At 37.9% G+C, this 19,127-nt stretch overlaps 1 protein-coding gene across 7 annotated transcripts in view; it reads left to right on the top strand.

Moving 5' to 3' along the window:
• The window catches only part of MAST2 (microtubule associated serine/threonine kinase 2), a 184,932-nt gene that overhangs the window by 8,733 nt on the left and 157,072 nt on the right, over window positions 1-19,127 (top strand). For all 7 annotated transcript variants that reach the window (XM_063166009.1, XM_063166012.1, XM_063166010.1 and 4 more), the window contains exons 2-3: window positions 11,568-11,715; window positions 14,984-15,126. In XM_063166009.1, coding sequence (XP_063022079.1) covers window positions 11,568-11,715; window positions 14,984-15,126 — 291 coding nt within the window. The remainder of the gene's footprint in view (window positions 1-11,567; window positions 11,716-14,983; window positions 15,127-19,127) is intronic.

Below are 19,127 nucleotides of genomic sequence, written 5' to 3' on the forward strand. Positions count from 1 at the left end.
AGACAGCAATTCAAAACATTCCATGTACATGTTTAAATTTCCAGAAGCAGATGGAGCTGTTGAGGGTGGGCTCTGGGGAGTGTAAGAATTTTTGAAATGTAATTTCTGATTTAGTCTTCATGAGCTGTTTATATAGGAAGATTTTCTGTAGTGATTTTTGTTATAAGGTGTGAGAAATAATCCACCATAAACATTCTCAGCTGTTTGTAGCCAAAATAAGTTGATTAGTTAATTGATTGATACTTGGCAATTTTTTGTCTTGACATTTACTGAGTCATGCTGTGTTCTGAAACTCTTGTAGGTGTTTAACATATCAGCTAATTCAGCTAATGCTAAAAATACTTAACAAGGGTTATAATAAGAAGCTGATTTTCATTGCACTTTTAGAATGCACCTTCCATTATCTGCTCATTGTCCAAACACCCAGCAATCCATTCAGGACAGATTTCCAGTGAAGTTTTTGCTTCTAAGGGGCTCATTCAGCTGGCCCTGACTTCTTGCAGTGTCTGTGAGCTGTCTTGTGGAAATTGGCTGGATATACACTGTGTGTGTTTGTCACTTGGATATGTTAGCTGCTAGCACAGCAGGATTGAAAACCAGTAATAGATTGTGTAGGTCCTGCCATCCCTGTTGAATTTCCCCTATGGGATTTGATGGAAGAGTTCACAGAGCAGATTGTCTTTCAGGATGGAAGAGACACTACAGAAAGGTTACAGTAGTAAACAAATGCTGGCCTGCAGCATTCAGAAGGCAGTTTTGCTAAAGACTAAAATTATGTGTGCAGTTAGACCCAAACTTGAGACACTTTTGTTTGGATTAACAAAATACAACAAAGCTGAGTGGAAAAGGTACATCCACCAAGGAGTGAGGGAGGTTCAGTCTGTGGGATGAAAACTTGAGAAAACATTTCAGCTGCATTGCAGGAAGCTTGAAGACTTCTATGAAATACAGTACTTGTCAGATTGATTAATTGATGCTCAAGCCTGGCTTCCTTTTATCCTTTAAAAATACAGCTATCATGTTTTGAGCTCGATAATAATGATTTAAAAACCTAGTTTTCTAATTCATTAGTTTTCTTATATGCCTTTCTGTTGCTATGTATGATGGGAACTTTGTGCTGCTGCCTCTGCAGATTGTTTTCATCCCACTCAGGGTCATACATGTGCAGAAGGACTGCACAAACACCTGAGTTAGACTCTGCAAGTGGTTTGAGCCTAGGTCCATGTTTCCAGGAAGGCTGTCCCCCTGTGCATGTGGAGTTCTTTTGGGGGGGCCTCTTGGGATAGGACAAGGGGCAATGGTTTTAAGCTGAAGGAGGGTTGATTTAGATTAGATATAAGAAGAATTTTTTACCAAGGGTGTGGTGATGCACTGGGGGAGGTTGCCTAGAGAGGTGGGGGGTGCAAGGGCAGGTTGGAGGGGACTTGAAACAACCTGGTATAGTGAAAGGTGTCTGTGCCCATGGCAGTGGGACTGGAACAAGATGGTCTTTAAAGATCCAAAACCAATACACTATTCTATGATTTCCAGGTATCCCAGGCGCTAAGCTAGAGATTTGCTTCTCTCTGCATTGAAGGGCATACAGCTCAGAATGATCAAATTGTGTTTCTCTGCACTCTTAAAATACCATTTGTCATTATGAAACAAGGACACAAATGACAAAACTACCTTTTTCTTCTATGCAGCTTTCAGAGAATACAACTTCACTAATGCAATCAAAGTGTTAAACTCTGGGAGAGACAAAACTGAACAAGAGTGTGTAATGTCAGCGTGGGGTGCTACTTGGAAAAAATGCACTGATAGTGAAATGATTTCATGTCTAGCAATGTTTCTTTGATGTTTGTTCTGTTAATCTGGTAGCTGTGTGTCCTCTATTCACTGAGGACTCTCAGCAGCTCTCATGACTGTATCATACTCCAGTTTTATTGTAAAGGAGCTTTTATAGTGCCCCAGAGCAAGGAAATGTCACCTCAAAAATTAAATGCCTAGTAATTAAAACATGTTTATTAGTTGCTAAAATCACAGCATTCAATATTTAGTGTATTTACAAGCATTTTATTATCATAAAAATAACATTTTAATATGGAGCCTTAGTAAAGACCTTTAGAACGAAATGAAGGAATAAAGTCAGAACTGATGTCAAGTGTTCTGGGCAGCACCAGAAGATCAGAGAATGAACGAATGAATTATAATCACTGTTTTAGAGAAAAGCTTATAAATGAGTTGTCTGGCTACTGGGGTGACTGAAGGCATTTAGATATTTAAATATCCAGGCATAGATGGATCCAGTGACATATTAGTAGCAAATAGGTCTTTATTAAATTGCACCTGTGCAGTATGAAGGTGGCAAAAATATGACCATGAAAGCTAAATTATTCATTAATTTAATTATTTGTACATTCTTTGGTATTTACGTTAATCTCTTTTTAGGACAGAAGAGAATCTGTTTCCAGGGTTCTTTTGCCAGTTTAGCAGACACTTCAGCAGGAGTGTCTGCTGACTCCAGTCTTTGTTTGAGCTCAAGGCACGGTGCTGTTCATAAACCCAACACTGGGCATTGTTTCTGTTCTCAGGCAGAAGAGAAGAAATACGTCTTGTCCTTGAAAAAATTTTGGCTTCTGTTCCTTTGTGATGGAACTGTATTACCCTGCTTGGTGAGGAGAAGCTTTTGTGCAGATTATAGAGTTTCCATTTCTTTGTGCAGACACTGATAAGAATTGTGAATTAGCTTATCTTTGCCATTTAATGGGGTCTGTGACGAGAAGCTGAGGACTAAGCACTTATTGTGTGTCCAAGGGTTGACTTAGTTTTGTTTAGGTCTAAAGCCACTGGTAATTTTAGTCACAGTTTTATAATAAATTGATAAATTTTTCCCCTGTTCTGTACATGCAGATCTGCTGTTGAATCTCAGGGAAAATTTGTTCTCAGGAAAAACCTCACACAAGTGCTTCTTATTTTTGGCTCTGAATCGATGTGCTTATCTCATTTGTGGTAGGAAGTGAGAAGGTTGCAGATGTTTTATGGAAACAAAAATATTGATGCCAAAGTATTGGAACTTCACAAAAAAAGTAGTTTTTTCATGGTCCAAATAGAAATCCTCCTCAGTGATGATAACACCAGATTAAATTGTATCTTGGCCTCTGTCAGATATATGAACAAATAGTGTTTTAACTTTCAGCAGTCCACCGGTTCTTGTTGTATTTTATTTTGCCAGTAATCTCTGTCTAGCTACAGATGGTTTCACTACTGCTACTATTCAGGCCATATCTGTGAACCATAAAAAAATCCTGGGCAAACAAATTAGTGCTGCTGAAGTGGATTCCTGTTGTGTTTTCTGGTTTCATACTTTGCTTTGTGCAATATTTGTTATTCAAGTGAGCTTTAACAGTTATGATCAAGTCTTGTCTTACCCATCTGCAAGTAGCCATTCAATGTCTGATTAGAAAATCCCCTTGAGCTCACCTGAGTGCTTCTCCACCAAAGTTCAGTTTATGAGTTATTTTTTAAATTTTCTTTGTTTCATTTGAAATAAGCCTTGGAATAGCAGTTGGGCATGGATTTCTTCCCTCTGGCCTCCTAAGTCTTGGGACATATTTTAAGGCAATATCTCATACTGGACCAATAGATACTTTCATTAGAGATTGCACTTCAAACTTAATGCACCTTAACATTTTTCTTTGGAAATTGCTTTTTGCAAAACAAGATTAGAACTCTGTATTATTAGTAAATAAGTAATTTTATACAGCACACACATTTTAATACACTGTTATTGTTCACTTGTCAAACTTTGTATTTTCGGCTACTATTTTATTTTAAAATGTATTTTATTTGTGCCTTAGATATAGAAAACTCTATATTGTTTTGGGTCAGGAATCAAATATGAATACAGATAACACCTCTTAGGTTTTCCAACTCAACCTGGAGGTTGCTGCCTGAAATATATAAAATCAGATAAAACTTCCTTCCTGGTTCTATTGCTATGAAGCAATTGTTTGTTCGTGTAAATTAAATGAACTTAAAACTTACCATTAGGTTTTGTTCATCTCTGTTCCTAAAAAAACAGGGAGTTTACATTCCAAATAAAAATTCATTGGCTTGTAACATTTTACTGGGCATTAAACAGAGTTTACACAGGTATAGGTAGGTATTTTATGTTGATTTGTTCTTTCCCTGTGAATGAGATAGTGAGACAATGTCATGTGCACAAAAATCAATATAGTTGGAGTTCTGAAAGCTCCAAAGTGAGCCATCAGAGTTGCAGGGAATGAAGGTGCTCTGCAGACTCCTCTGCTAAGTCTCCTTTTTAAAGCCAATAAGAAATCACAGGTTTCTTTGCCTGCACAGATGAAAGTGCAGCTGTTCCTGCTCTGGCTCCACGAGCAGTTCCCATTCTAGTCTGACCCACAGCCTAGGTGTGCTAACAGGGGTTTAAATTCAGTGTTTTCTGTGTAATAAATATCTGAATAAACTTGTGAGGAACTGACAAACCAGAAGAGTTTGGCTTGCTGATACTGTGGGTTAGGGTCTTCAGCAGATCTAAACATGCACCTCTGTTTAACCATGTAAAACCTCATAGACAAGGATAGGGAAGATAAATGAGATAAATTTGATAACAGACAGGATGCTAAAGAGAACTTGCAGTAATCCTAGTCAGTGATCCTGGGACTCATCACATGCTTGACACATCTTTTGAGTCTATTGAAAGAAAATCTTCAGAAAAAAGGTGTTTTGATGTCTTATAAAATCCAATTATATTACAAATCCCTTTTTTGGTGGGGGTCATATTTCTTTTAATCCTTACAGCATTTGAGTAAGGATGATGAATGATAGAGTTGTTTTGTTTTATCTGGCCAGGAGTTAATTTCCCTGCTCAATACAACCTTTTAATGTTTGCAATACTCATGCTAGAGGAGCAATGATAAAGGAATGAGGTGGCCTTTAATGCTCAGTGTCCTTGTTCAGACTGGTTTTGTTGTGAGTGCAGCTATTGAGCCTGGTGTGGGGTTTGGAGTCCTGACAGATTGATAGTGGTTTCTTTGAGCCTCTGTGAAGTCTGATACAGACTTTAGAGGCTCTGTTTCTTTATCTTCCCTTGATGAAATTCATTTGGCTTTAGGCATTTACGAGCTGAATTCAAGAATTACTCTTCTCTTTTGGCTGTTGGGGAGGTCTTGAAGTAGGGTTGAAAACTTTGTTTAACTCATTTATGTTTTCATGTAAGGACCAAACATTCAAGCTGATATAATTTAATCATCAATTACTCTCTTTTTTAGACTGTGGTTCCATTAGGAATAAAACAATTCTCTATTTCAATAGGCCTCATAAAGGGGCTAATAATGTACACAGTTATAAATATTTACCTTTTCTTTTTAACAAGCTTTTTTGTGTGATCCTGCAGCTGGGACACTTCACAACAGAGTTAACAGCACTGACTTTAAATCATTAACATTAAATCTTCTAATTCATTTGTTCTAATCAAACATGCCATGTAACTCCTGAAGAGTTAACAAGAAAAGAAATCTCATTGAAGAACTAGATAAGGAGGGTGTATCTGACAGTATGGGCTTCTGATACTGGGTCTTCATTTATTTTTCTTGTTTGTTTGGTTTTAATGCTGGGATTTTTTTAACACAAAATTTTGAGTTTGTAACTTTTCTGTCATCTGTGATATAACTGCAGATGAGTGTGCAGAGGAAGCTGTAGGTATTCAGAATGGTAAATGTGTGCATGATGTGTTCAAAACATCTCTGTGGCAAATAACACTTGGCTTTGCAGTCATTTTGAAAACTTAATATTGACACTAAGTTCAGTTTTTATATTTACTGTTGTAGGAATGTTGGAATTTATTGCAAAGTTCTTCAAATAAATCTACTACAGAGAAAAAGAGTGTAGAGCTCTTTCTGCCTTTAAATACTGACCCTTTTATATAATGCAATACATTCTGTAAAGCTTTTCTCTGTTGTTGATGTTGTAAACCAATATATTATAGCCCCTAAGAGTCTATGTTGATTTACTGTAATTTTCCTTGATTTTGCTGTGTCTGACATTTTTCAGGGTGCTGCTGGCAAGTACATGAGTTAAGCAGATACAGTTAAAAAGAAACTTAGTTGCAAATTCTTATTTAGCCTATAATTTTGGTCACATGTGGGCTCACCCCAGCTTCCTGGTAAACTGCTGGCCCTCTCCTCTCAATGTGTAATGCCCAGACTAGAAAGTTAAGGCAAATTTCAGTGCTAAATACTAAAGCATAAATACTATGGTTCCATTGCACTAATTGCTACTTATACAGATAGATATTTGGTCTGTGATCTGTTGTCCAGGCCTTTAATTTTCAGTGTATTTTAGAGTATATTAGAGCAGGCCTAATGACAGGATCAGATTTATCTTTCGTTAAGGGTATGCACACAGATGATATAAAGTGATGAGGAAAGGCTGAGAAGAAAAAGAATGCTTCTCAGATGTGCACACAGCCCTGACACAATAAGCTTTTATCTTTTAAAGGACAAACAGTACTGTGTTAAAAAATAGAAAATGCAGCTTTCAATGTTGACTATTTTGGGTGTTTTCAAAATATTCAGAAAGTATTAAGTTTCCCTCAAGTTACATTGCTCATTGGTTATATTCCTTACAAGATGGGCTAATAAGAGTGAATTCTTGCCCAGTTTATTGTAATTAAATTTTCATTCTTCCTTCCAACACTTTGCTAGGATTCACTTCCAGATGACCTAAGGTTGTTGTGCTCATTAGACTTCATAAAAAAGGCTTCTCATTTTTCTGACTAATGGATTTCCTGTTCATGGAAAACTTTTGTGTAGATTCTCCACCCCCTGGCTAACAGTTTAACATATTTTGACCTGCAGACTTGAATATTTGTCAGTCACAATTGAGTGCTTTTGCTTGTTGTAGAGATTATGAGGCAGTTTGTGTTTGATTTAATTACACCGCAGTTACATGCAAGGAAGTGCCCTTTGCATGATCTGTTACTTCTTAAATATAGGCCATAAAAACAGGGCTTGAGAAGTTTTATCCCAGCATTGGTCTGATGCTGATGTATGAGTCTTGCTGACTGTGTGATGCTTCACCTGGCAGTCAAGCAAAACAAATCCACACTTGCAGTATTCACCTGCCTTTTGGAGATTAAAGACCTGTGCTGCTCTCTTGCAGCACCATTAAATGAACAATGGTTAAACAAAAGAGCTTCTGACAGTCCTTGCAGTGGTTTAGTGCTTGTTCTTTTATATCCTGCTTTAATTGCTTGGAACTCCTCCTGTGCAGTGAGGGCTGAGGAGGATCCTTGTAGCTGTATTCTGAAATTACCAGATCAGGTTTTTAACAGGGGATGTAGTGATCAGGCAAATTGAGAAGCACTTTTGGCTCCTTGTCTTTTGTCTGCATCCCCTGTGACAATCTGGTTCTGCCATCCAGCTGAGTGTGATAACCCCAATGTGAGATTTCAGGCAAGAGGAACAGACTTATTCCAGTATCAGAACTCTTTTAGTGCTTTTTCTGTGCAAGTGTGGTGAGTGACTGAGCTGAGAAATTCAGAGCCTCTTGATAGTCAAGAAAAGCTTTGCCCATTCTTCTTCATATCCTGCTATTTCAAGTTATGCGAGCAAACTTTTGTGTACCTTTGTAGAGAGTGATAGCAATAATCTTTGCCTAGCAAATCAAGATTGTGGTGCTTTTATCTTCAGCCCTAAGCTTTGCAGGAATCAGCTGGCTGTTTGAACCTGATTTTTAGCTTGTGGCAAAAGCCACAAGCCCAAAGTAAATTAAGTTCTTTATCACCTTTGAAAAGAAATGAATGGAGAGAGGCTCCCAGTCCTTTTCACACGGTGTGGGCAAAGTGTTACGTGCTTACTAATGCTTTCATCTTTAGGGCTGTAAAATTTTTTTCTTTTGAAAAGTGGAAGTGGAGTCTTTAAAATTATGGCAGTTTGTTCTATCTAATCTATTCTTCAACCACTTGTTCTATAGATTCATTCACTAGTTTGAAAGCATATAAGCAAAATTTTGCTCTACCACTGCAAAGAGTTTCTTTATTCATCAATTTGGAATGTTGTGTAAGATTTTTGTGTTTTTTGTAGGTATTGCTTTGGGGCAAGGACAAGGAAAGATCTTTTCCTCTAGTTTTTTCCTTCCTTGTTTGAGAGTGGTAATGTAATCTACTGCTATTTTCATGCAGTTCATCTGTGATCTGCAATATCAAAGCAGGGCTTTGATGGATGAGTGAAGTAAATTGCAGTCTTATGGAAGACAGCTCTATTGTTATCAAGCTAAAACTTTCCCTCTTCATAGTTTTTCTGACACAATATGGACACAGCTCTTAGAAAATGAAATTTTAAATTGGCTGTGTTGCACTTAGCATTTTTTAAAACATAATAGGATGTCTCAGAACAGTGCACTTTTAAAAAACCTTTAAAATACCTATTTGAAAAGTGACTTTACAGTATATAAACCTGCAGAATTTGATTGGAAGTCCTTTCTTCCAGACATTTAACTCAGAAGACAAAGTCTTCTGAACATTGCTCAAGTGTTTAATGTGCTTAACAAGAAAAGGGTTCATGAAGAGGTTTCCATATGTAATATGTACCAAATCCTTCATTTCTAGAAGACACCCTGGGTTCTTTGGTGAGTGTGGGAAGCTGATTTTACCTTTCCACGATTCCTTTCTTATCTCTGTAGTAGTTTTGGTGGAAAGCTGAACCTGGGGACAGCTGTCACAGGGAATGGCTTTTTGAGAAGTAGCTTATGCCACTGGGCTGACCTCAAAGGTGTGTGTGGGCAGGGTGCTGGAGCTGATCAGATGCTGTGCCAGGAGTAGGTGTGCCCTTCAGCTGGGGAGCTTTTGATTTAGATGTTATCAGAGCTACAGGATTTGTGTACTGTAACTCAAGAAGACACATTGAGGATTTGTAATTATTTTTGCCAATAAAAGGAGACTGTGCATAAAGGGAAAAGGGGAAGGGTAGGGAAGTGGGCACATTCCTTGCCTGGTAAGCATTGTCTGCATATTGTGGGCAAAGAGACATGTAAAACACAGAAGTAGCTTGTAACGTGAACTGAGAGTACTTTTGTTTCTGACTTGAGTGCCTTTCCTTACCTGGTGTCCCAAGCTGAAGAATGTTCTTATTTAGTTGCAGCTCTCTGAGAATGACTGGTGAGAGGTTTGTGTGTGTGTTTGTGTTTGTGTGTGTGTTGAAAGAGAGGTGAATATGCACCTGCAGGAGAAAAACCAGAACAACAAACCAAATGAAACCTCCAAAACACCAACAAACACCCCCAAAACTTTGAAGAAAGAAGTCCCAGTTAGAACACTTCACTTTAAGTTAGTCTTTGACATTTTAATTTTAACTGCTGCTGATGTGCACGGGGCCTTTCAACACATGACTAGTTTCAGGGAAGTAGCTGGATACTGAAGGATGCTGGGAATATTTGGAATTGAAGCATAAGGAGTGTGAGAGGGTAAGCTGGATGAAGTTCTTAAGTAATTTGTTTGTAAGCTGGAGTGCCCATGTTCATTTCTTGTTTTTTGGTTTTTTTAAGGGTGTAGTAATTTCAGACTGTCACAGATGGTAAACATGTGCCAGATTTCAGACCCTATAGGTGTAGGACAGGCCTTATTAAAAGTGTGTACATGTTTCTGTATGTCTACTTACAGTCATATACACAAATATAACCATGTTCTGCCATCCTGAATAGAAACAGCAGACTCTCTGCCCTTGGCCTCTGCAGCTTTCAGAGTCCCCTGTGCTCAGGGACTGCTAAGGCTGCAATTTAATATTATTTAGCTTACTCCCAAGTACAGAGAGAAAGACAGGTAGATGCCTTTTCAGCTCTCCAAATGACAGAAAAGGAGAAGAGTACAGGCTGCTGCAAACGAAGGACTTCAGTACCTTTGTGGGGAAGGTCAGAGACAAATGAAAATGCGATGCTCTTTGCTCCAAGATGTGCACAAGGAGCCATGAGATTGAAACAGTTTTTCAGTGAGCAGTTTTCTCTATTTCCCCCACTCTTGCACCAGCACAACTGCTTGCAGCTGTATGGACTGGGTGACCTGACCTGCTCTGGTACCCAGCTGTCTCTGTGATCTGGTGTAGACCCCATGGAGACTGAAAGTCTGAATTGTATCCCGAGCAGCCTGGGAAAGGTGCACCACTGAGGCTGATGTGGAGCAAAGCACTGCTGTCCCTCAAACAGTAATAAAGTTATTCAGTATTATGAAGTTCCAAAAAATTTCATGATTAGAAGGAGATGAGGTCTAAGAAGGGTTGTGAATGAGTGACTCAGAGCTAAGTGAGAATTTTATTTCAAATCCCAAATTTTTTTTTTTTTTTTCATATAAAGCCACTTTATTTATCTCCTTCCCCTCCCCTCTCTTCCCCTTGAGATTTTTAAAGTGTGTGCTTCTGGTCTGGATTTGACAGTTTGAGGCATAACAATGTAGACTGAATAGATTTGAATTAATGACTTTAGAAATAGAGTTTGACTTGAATCTGCAAATTTTAATTAAAAACCGTAACTGGTAAACTAGTTTTTGATTTAAACATAATTTAAAATTATGTTAAATCATGTGGTCATGTATCATGCAGGGAAAGTTTTTTCTTCTGCCTCAGATGAGATTTTTATGAGGATAAGCATGGCTTGAAATGCTGTATAGCTAATGAGAGGCATTTGAAATAAAATGGAGGAGTCCATGAAAACAAGTGGAGTGTTTCACACTGCAGAGAAGGGAGAACTTGAACTATATGGGTTGTAATGGAAAGTGTCACCTCTTCAAATCCATATCTGATAGCAAAGCTTGTTGTTCTCCTTTGGGTGTGGAATGAGAGTTTGACACTTCCAGAACAATGAAAAGCATGAGGAAAGCACTCACAAATGGTTGTGCTTGACACTGCTCTGCCTACGCTATTTTGACTGAAATCTTGCTGTATGCTGTGAAAGGAATTCACATGTGTGGGAGTGTTTCTGACAAATACATGTCTAATTTTGTTTGTAGTAATAACAAAGACATGACACAAAGGCTGATCCTTATCCTAGTTATTATTTGGTTATGCATATGGTCTTCGTAGAGCTATAACTTATAATAGCAGTTTTGGGTTGCAATAGACATTGCAACAGCTTCTGTATAGGTATGTTACTCATAGGCTGGATGGAAGAAAGATTGAAGAAGATTGGAGAAAGTACTTCTGCTTTAGCAGGAAATAGCTTTAATCAAAGCTGAGCTTGTTTTTTCAGTGCCATTTTGTCCTAAGAGAAAATACTGTAAGAGAAAATAACCGCTGCAGCATAATTGTGTTTTTCTGACTATTATTAATGGCATTTCTTGCAGCAGTGGTGTTCAAGGACCAGAGTTGACAGGGACCTTGTGATGTGCTTTCTGTGCAGCTATGGGGCACCAAAGAGGGGGATGTTAAATGTTGGGGTTTTTTTTGGTTGGTTTTTTTTTTTTTTTTTTTTTTTTGTATTTTTTTGAACAGTCTCCTTCATGCTTTGGAGATTGCATGTTTCAGACAGGGGATCCTTGGCTGGCGTTAACAAAGTTTTGCATCTTTTTCTTCCTCCAGGAGATGATAACAGAGTCCACTCCCCTGCGTTGCAGGAAGCTCAGCAATCCTGACATCTTTTCATCTGCTGGCAAAACCAAGCTCCACCGTCAGCTAAGTCAAGATGACTGCAAGCTACGAAGAGGTAGCTTGGCAAGTTCTTTGTCAGGTATGCCATTTTGTAGAGTAAGATATTTGGTTAGCATTAAAGAAAATCCAGCATTGTTGGCATAACAGTCATAATAAAAGATACTGGTAAGTCATTGGTAAGGTGACCTCTTGTTGGCAGGGCATACAAAATTTGATGTAAGAGAAAGATGCAAAAAGAAATATCAGTAGGCAAGAGTGAAAAAGACTGGACTGAGAGTGAAATTTTTTATATTGCCCAGAGTGAAAAGTTAAAAACCAGGATTTAATGTGCAAAGTTAAGGAATGGAGTTGTGGAACTTTAGGTGACACATTGATGTATTCTTACCCCTTTTAACACCAGCACTGAATGTAAACTTGCCCACTATGCCCTTTTGTTTCATACTGGGAGACTGGCTTTTATATCATGTTTAAATTACTATTTAGTTTCTTTTTGGCTTCAAAAGCACTGTAGGAAATTGTCATTCAAAGTAAAAAATGTTATTAACGTAATGTTTTTTTCAGTTCATGTAAAATTTGTTTTTTCTTGTGAATGTGATATTCGGCCTTGTGTTTCAATTTAGTTTGTCAGCTGTAGAATCATTGGAGCAAGCATAGGCAAGTAATTACCCAAAAAATGGACAAAGTTCAGTAGTTTTCTTTTTTTTCAAAGCCTTTGTTACTGGGCTAGGGGATGGTTTCACAGCTGTTTAAAACTAATATCAGAGTCTGTGGTGCTGGAATAGAGCACAGAGAGCTGCATGATCAGTCTAGAATGAAGGAGCTGATATGCCTGAGTGCCACTGTTATTCTGTAGGGTTAAGTTGCAGCCCATTTCCTCCCTAATTAGGCTGCTTGCCTATTTGCATGTTAGTGCAAGAACTGGAAGAGTTGAAAATTCTCAGTGGGAGAGAAAGAGGAAGAAGGTGAAACCACTTTTTTTGATTTATATGATTGTGAAAATACATCCATCTTTTATCAAGGGAAGATAAATATTTTCATGTTTGAGATGCTAGGTGTAATAGAAATAAATAAGCAGTAAATGATGTATATTTTATTTTGGCTTGGCTTTGGCTTAGTGTTTTGTTTGTAGTAAGTGGATAGTTTTTGAAAAATGGAAACATTCATAATGTTTTGTACATGTGTTTTGTTCTCCAAGGTAGGTTAATCACTAGAGGAGAGCAGAACTTCATGAACCACACAGCTGTTGACTGACTTCAATGGCCTAAGTTAGTACTGTAGCTTTTTTCCCCTTGGACTAGAAGAAAGCAAAGTAAATAGGAGGAAGCAGAAAAACTGGATGGTCTGTTCTCTTTTAAAAATAATTTTTCTGTTTGGAGATTGTAATTTCAGAACAAGAAATTCTATATTCTCCAGAACCTGTTGGTTCATCTTGATTACTTTTCAGTCTACTATACCTGATTCAGGAAGGGGTAAAGAGCCTGAAAAAGATCAGTCTGACCCAACTGGGTAGAGAAAATGTACAGGTTTAGATGTGTATTTTCAGTGTAGGTGTTTGGAATGTGTGTAGAACTTGAGGCATGACAGGGAAAGGCTTTAGCTTCAAGTTCCATCCTTAAAATGATTCCTGCTAATTTTTGTCACAGAATCAAATAAGTTTGAAGAATGCAGATGACTGATTGGCTGAGATTTGACACTTGATGGAATTCTACCCTTCTGGATTCATGTTTTGTGGAGCAAAAGGAGATATTGATAACCATATCTTATAGAGATTTAAATAAAATTATTCTTGTCCTCAAGCATGGGTATTTTAGACTGCTGGATAATTATATTATTTGACTTGCTATTACAGGATATCTTTGTTACTGCTTTTTAGGGATAAATACAGCAATGTACGTTTCTGTGGTTTTAGGTCTCTGCTGATGAGTTGTTGTATTTATACATTATCTTGAAAATGATCAAGCCATGAAAATCATGGCCACAGCTGTAAGCAGCTTGAGTAGGACCAGGAAGAGGGTAGTAATATGTTGTGTCTCTGTTTGCTTGACAAAGTTGGGCCTGCTCATCTCTCATACACTTGGACTCATTCTGTTGGTGTATACTTGGCCCATTGCCTGTAACTATCACAGAAAATGAATCTTAACAAGTTAAAAAAAGAAAAAAACCACACCACTTCCACTCCACACCTTTCCCCAGCATCATGGCTGGTCACATTATGTGGCAGCCTTCCAAATATTGCAGCCACTGTTATGGAATGAATGTAATAATTCACATTTAATTCTGAGGTGCAGTTGAATTTGTAAACGCCTTTCTGCCTCTGAGAGAACAAGTCTTTCTGCAGCTTATTTGTGATTAAAGGTGTAGCCTTCCTGCTACTTACAGCAATAAATGTCTCAGTCCCCTGTGATTCCTGAGCATGTAGTAATCCATTGAATGCAAGAATCTTTACTATGGTTGGAAGAGGGTGTATTATTTAGTCCCATAGTCCTAATTTTAAGGAACAGAGGTATTATCCACTTCCATTTTGCAATGGGGAAATTGCAGTACAGGGCTTGGCTGACCAAACTTAGAGAGTAAGTCATGTGGAAGCTAATAACTGAACCTAGATTCACAGACTTCTTCACTTATGTGTTTTTAACCACAGAAATATCTTCTCTTTTTTCTTTGTGGATGACATTGTACATAAAAGGAAGCTGTCAAGCTCTGTGGAGTCAAAATATGACCTACTTTGACTTTGGTTCTTTCTCATTGTGGAAATTTACTGCTTGACATTTTTCAGAAACGAGCGTTGCATTGACTAGAAAATCAGTGTTGAGCAAAAAATATCCATCCATTGTTCAAAGCAAGACAATATTTAAACATACACTATATTATGTTACAGCTGTGTGAAATGCAGTGCTCAGTGTTCCAGTGGTAGGAGAAAGTGGGGATGTCTACATGACCAAGCTACTTAGAAGAGACAATATTTTACAATTAGGAATCAATTTTCAAAAGAATTTTAAAAATTATACTAAAGAGATTTTGCCTTCTTTTTGGGCAAATATTGTTTCCTTTTTAAAGTGAGTGGAATATGGAAACTTAAAAAGTGATGGCAGTCTGTTTTTACAAGGTGTTTGGATTTCCCCATTATCTCACAATGGAAAGTAGATTTTTTTGGAAATTGTTAGTTATCAAGCATAATGAATTTACAGGTAAGGTGCTCTTACAAATTTTAACCTACCAAAATCTTGAAATTGCTTTTTTTAATAATTGCTTTTTCTTCCCATGCAGTATTTGTTCTCAGCTTTGTACTTTGAACTTGCAGACTTGTTTAGAAACAAGCTGATGGTCTTTTGATTTTATTTTTAAAGGAAAACAGCTACTTCCCTTATCAAATAGTGTCCACAGTGGAGTGGGGCAGACGCTGTGGCAGCCTCCTGGAGATACCTCCAACCTGGTCCGCATGAGAAATCAGTCTCTGGGACAATCTGCTCCTTCCCTTACTGCTGGTTTGGTGAGTGCCTCTGGGAATGAATACTCGTGGTGCTTTTGTGCTATAAAAAGTGATGGGATCCTGTGCTTTAGTTTTTACCTTGTTTCCCCTGTTCCTGCTCAGTGAAAGCAGCATTTTGTTCCTGTGGGACTTTTTAGGCTGCAAAGGTGAGCCAGGAAGAGAATATGTTCATCCTGCTTTAGACAGAAAGCAGGAAAAGATGTGTGTTGAAGAATCATTATATCATTGGAAATCTAGGAGATGTGAGCATGGGAACCCAACCATTTCAAACAAGTTTAATTGGGAGGCAGCTTTCTGAATATCTGCCTCTGTCTGATTTTCTAGGGAATAGCTGGGGGGATGAATCTGAAAGGGATAACTCTTATGTCCAAGTAATTGAAGAGCTGAAATTGACAAATGCTCTTCTTTGTGGTTTCTGTCAAGAGGTTTTGGTAAAAAACTTTTGGGAAAATATTTTCAAGGAATGTTGCATCTGCTAAATAAACATTTTCTAAGAAAAGAGTGTTCTGTATGGGGACACGCACTCAGGTGGCTACAGTCAAGTCTGAACTGCACACAAAAAGGAACACGGGTTTTGTTTGTAAATTTTTCTTATTATCTACAAAATTCTAAAATCAGTGACGTGTGAGGACAAGAAAAATCCAAGGGTAGAAAAAGACAGTTACTTGTGAGCAGGCATATATGCAACAGAAATTGTTGGTAAGTAGTAGATTAAAGCCAAAGTTGAATTTTTTTTTGCTGAATATCTACGTGTTATTTGTATAACACGTTTTACTCAAGTGAGGAATTTTGGTGTGTGCTACTTATAGTGCTGCAAATAACTGGGTAAATTTATGTTTTATTGTAAGACTGCTTAGAAGCAATGACCCCTTAAGTTAATTCTTTTTTTAAATTCTGGATAAAGCCCTGAGAATTTTTTGGGAGTTCCTAGACAGTTTGGCACCACCGGGTTATGAAAGGAAACTTAAATCTTTAAGGTTCAAAAAGTCACACTTCTGTGTTACAACTAATTTTGATTTCACAATGAAGTAATTGTAGCCTTGACATTTTCAGACTTGTTGCTATATTGAAATTCTTCTGATTTGGTTTAATTGTGTTGTGTCTTAATTTGGTGCCTGTTCAGTGTTTGCCTTAAATTTATACTTTCACCAATGTTTCTAAATTCAGTGGTAACATAAAGGGAGAATACTCACATGAACTTGGCTGTAAGTATTTATCTGAGGGGGATTAGAAATGCAATATGTTAAAACACAGGCCTGTTCTCTAGAGGCAGATAAATGCCTTGAAGCTTCATAGCTTAGGTTAATGAAAATAACTGTGCTTTAAAACAAAGCACTAATTCTCAGATATTTAATTTGGAGTACGAGGCTGTTGCTTAACAGCTGTGTGCAGCTCAGCAAGCTGCAGATGTTTGCATGTTACAATTCTGCATATTACTCATATTATATCCTGTGTTTTCAGTTTGTCATGGCAGTGTTTGTGCTGTCTATCAAATGTTCTGATCTGAAACACAATGTCCATGAGTTATTTTAAAATAATTTTAAATTCTCTATTTCCTAAGTAAGGCAGAGAAATTAATCTCTAAATCCAGTTTTTGTTCCTCTGTGGTGTTTAGGTGTTGAACAATATGGTCACTTTCCTATCTCTGTATATTCTATGATGGGCTGTGTGTTTCATTACAGTTGCACTTAATTAAGCCTAGGCATTACCAATTTTTATGTGAAGTGGGTTTCAAAAGCAGTGACTAAAGAACATCACAAGATGAACACCTAATTAAATGCAGTGAGTCCTGAGATTTTGGAGCCACTTACATGTTTGCAGCTGTTTTAATATGCTTGTGGTATTGAAATACGTTTCACAAATTAGAATAGCAAAAGGTCTCTTGCCAGTATAATTAATCTCCTTTGAAGAACAGCTCTATTAAGAGATGAGTAAGTTCAGTAATGCAGAGTGTCATTTTAATATGCTAGCCTTGACTGCTAGAGCATTTAATTCTTCTATTATTTGTTATAATGCAGTAGTTGGAGAGCTGGAGAGAAGTGGAATGTGATTTAGGAAAGCCAGGAAAGCTGTGTGCGTTGTTTCTGCTCCCTCTTTTTGGGTCTGCAGGTGTCAGTAGATTTTCCTTTGCTAAATTGCTTTGTGGCATTCAGTAATGTGGGTTTTTTTTTATTTCTAACCACTACTAATACTATAGGTTGTTTACTGTGCTTAAATTGCATTCTTTTACTCTTTAAAAATATTTGCAAAGTTAAAAGGTAAGTTAACAATAGCGAATCTAAAGAAATTAGTTTTCAGCTCCTGAAACAAGCCTGATAACTCGGCTATTTATCAGCAATGACTCCAGAACTGGGAATACATAAAATTCTAACTTGCTAAACTATATAAACACAATTTATTGTTGGGCAGGATCTTTCAGCTTGTGCATGTGTGATAATCTGGATTAATGTGCCTGCACAGCAGTTGCCACTAGGTCCTTGACTTGAGAAAGAAGCCAGGGCAGAGTGAATGCTGAGTGCTGTTGTTGTTGAGTGGAAGGTGTTGATTTGATCTGTGTGCCTTCTAAATATATGTGAGGATTTTAGAGGGCGACCTTCAGCTCATCATCTACCTTAAGACGAATGGCTCTGATCCTATGAGATTGAATTCTGCTGGGCAGTATCCTATTTAAGACTTTAAATCCCTAAGATAGCTGAGGAAGTAATCAGAGGAAAACACATAAAGCGTCATTGTGGGCAACTCAGTGGTATTTCCTGCTGTCAAGACCCAAACACACTAAAAAAAAATGGGTGCAGGGAATATGTATGGAGTGCACATTTAAGGAACAGAAGGGCAATTTTATGGAAGATTTCTTTTGACTTAATTTTGGGTATTTATCTGAGATCTTACCCTGTCATAAAAAGAGTTAGACCTTGGACTGTGGTTTTTTTTAAGGGATGTAATAGAATCCTAGAATCCTAGAATATGCTGAGTTGGAAGGGACCCACAAGGATCATTGAGTCCAACTCCTGGCCCTGTGCAGGACACCCCAAGAGTCACCCCATGTGCCTGGGAGTGTTGTCCAAACCCTTCTGGAATTCAGACAGCCTTGGTGCTGCAACTGCTTCCCTGCAGAGCCTGTTCCAGTGCTCAACCACCTCTGGGTGAAAAACTCCTTCCTGATATCTGACCTAAACCTCTCCTGGCTCAGCTTCATCCTGTTTCCTTGAGTCCTGTCACTGGTGATGCAAAAGATCGGTTATGTGGGTGCATTCTCTTATGAAATAAGGCATAGAGAACATGAGGGTTTCTAATTTTAGAAAGGAAAACGACCTTGTGAAGAGATGGTTGTGATTGTTGTAGAGGTAGATTGGGAGTCTTTCTTGCAACTGTTAATTTTGACAAAACACAATGTGAATGAAACTGATTGCCAGGAGCAATGCCATAAGGTGCTAATATTCCATAGTGAGCATTTATTGGTGGGCAAGGGGTGACTTTCCCCTCGTTTTTATTAAGGGCAGGATGCTTAACTAGAGCACTGCACTAATGCTGAATATGCTTCTTTATTTGTGAAGACTGATTCTGTGTGTGTGTCATGTCCTGGCCCCTCACAGAGAGCATCTCAAGCACCCTCTCCAGGGTTTTGTGAAAGAAATATCTGATAATGTGCAAGCCATTAATTAGGACTACATCTCTTATGCATTGCTCACCATCTAATGCCTGGAAAAGTCTGAGATGTTCCAGGAATAAGAAACCATGCATGTTCCTTCTGCCAAGTGTGGCGATAGGAAAACGTTTGAAGAAGACTGTCAGTGGAAAGTTAGATATGTTTGTGAAAGAGATTTTGAAATTCTTTTTTTGATACTTACAAACTCGAATTTTCTGAGGTGCTTCCAGTACTGAACTGAAACTTGTGGCACTCCTTGCACTGAAAAACTGGACATAATTTTTGAAAATGAGGTTGATGGTTTCAGCTGGGTGGTTGCAGCTCTATTTAGTGTAAACTTTTTTCCTTATATTCT

Source organism: Melospiza melodia, chromosome 11 (assembly GCF_035770615.1).
Source record: "Melospiza melodia melodia isolate bMelMel2 chromosome 11, bMelMel2.pri, whole genome shotgun sequence".
Lineage (NCBI taxonomy): Eukaryota > Metazoa > Chordata > Aves > Passeriformes > Passerellidae > Melospiza > Melospiza melodia.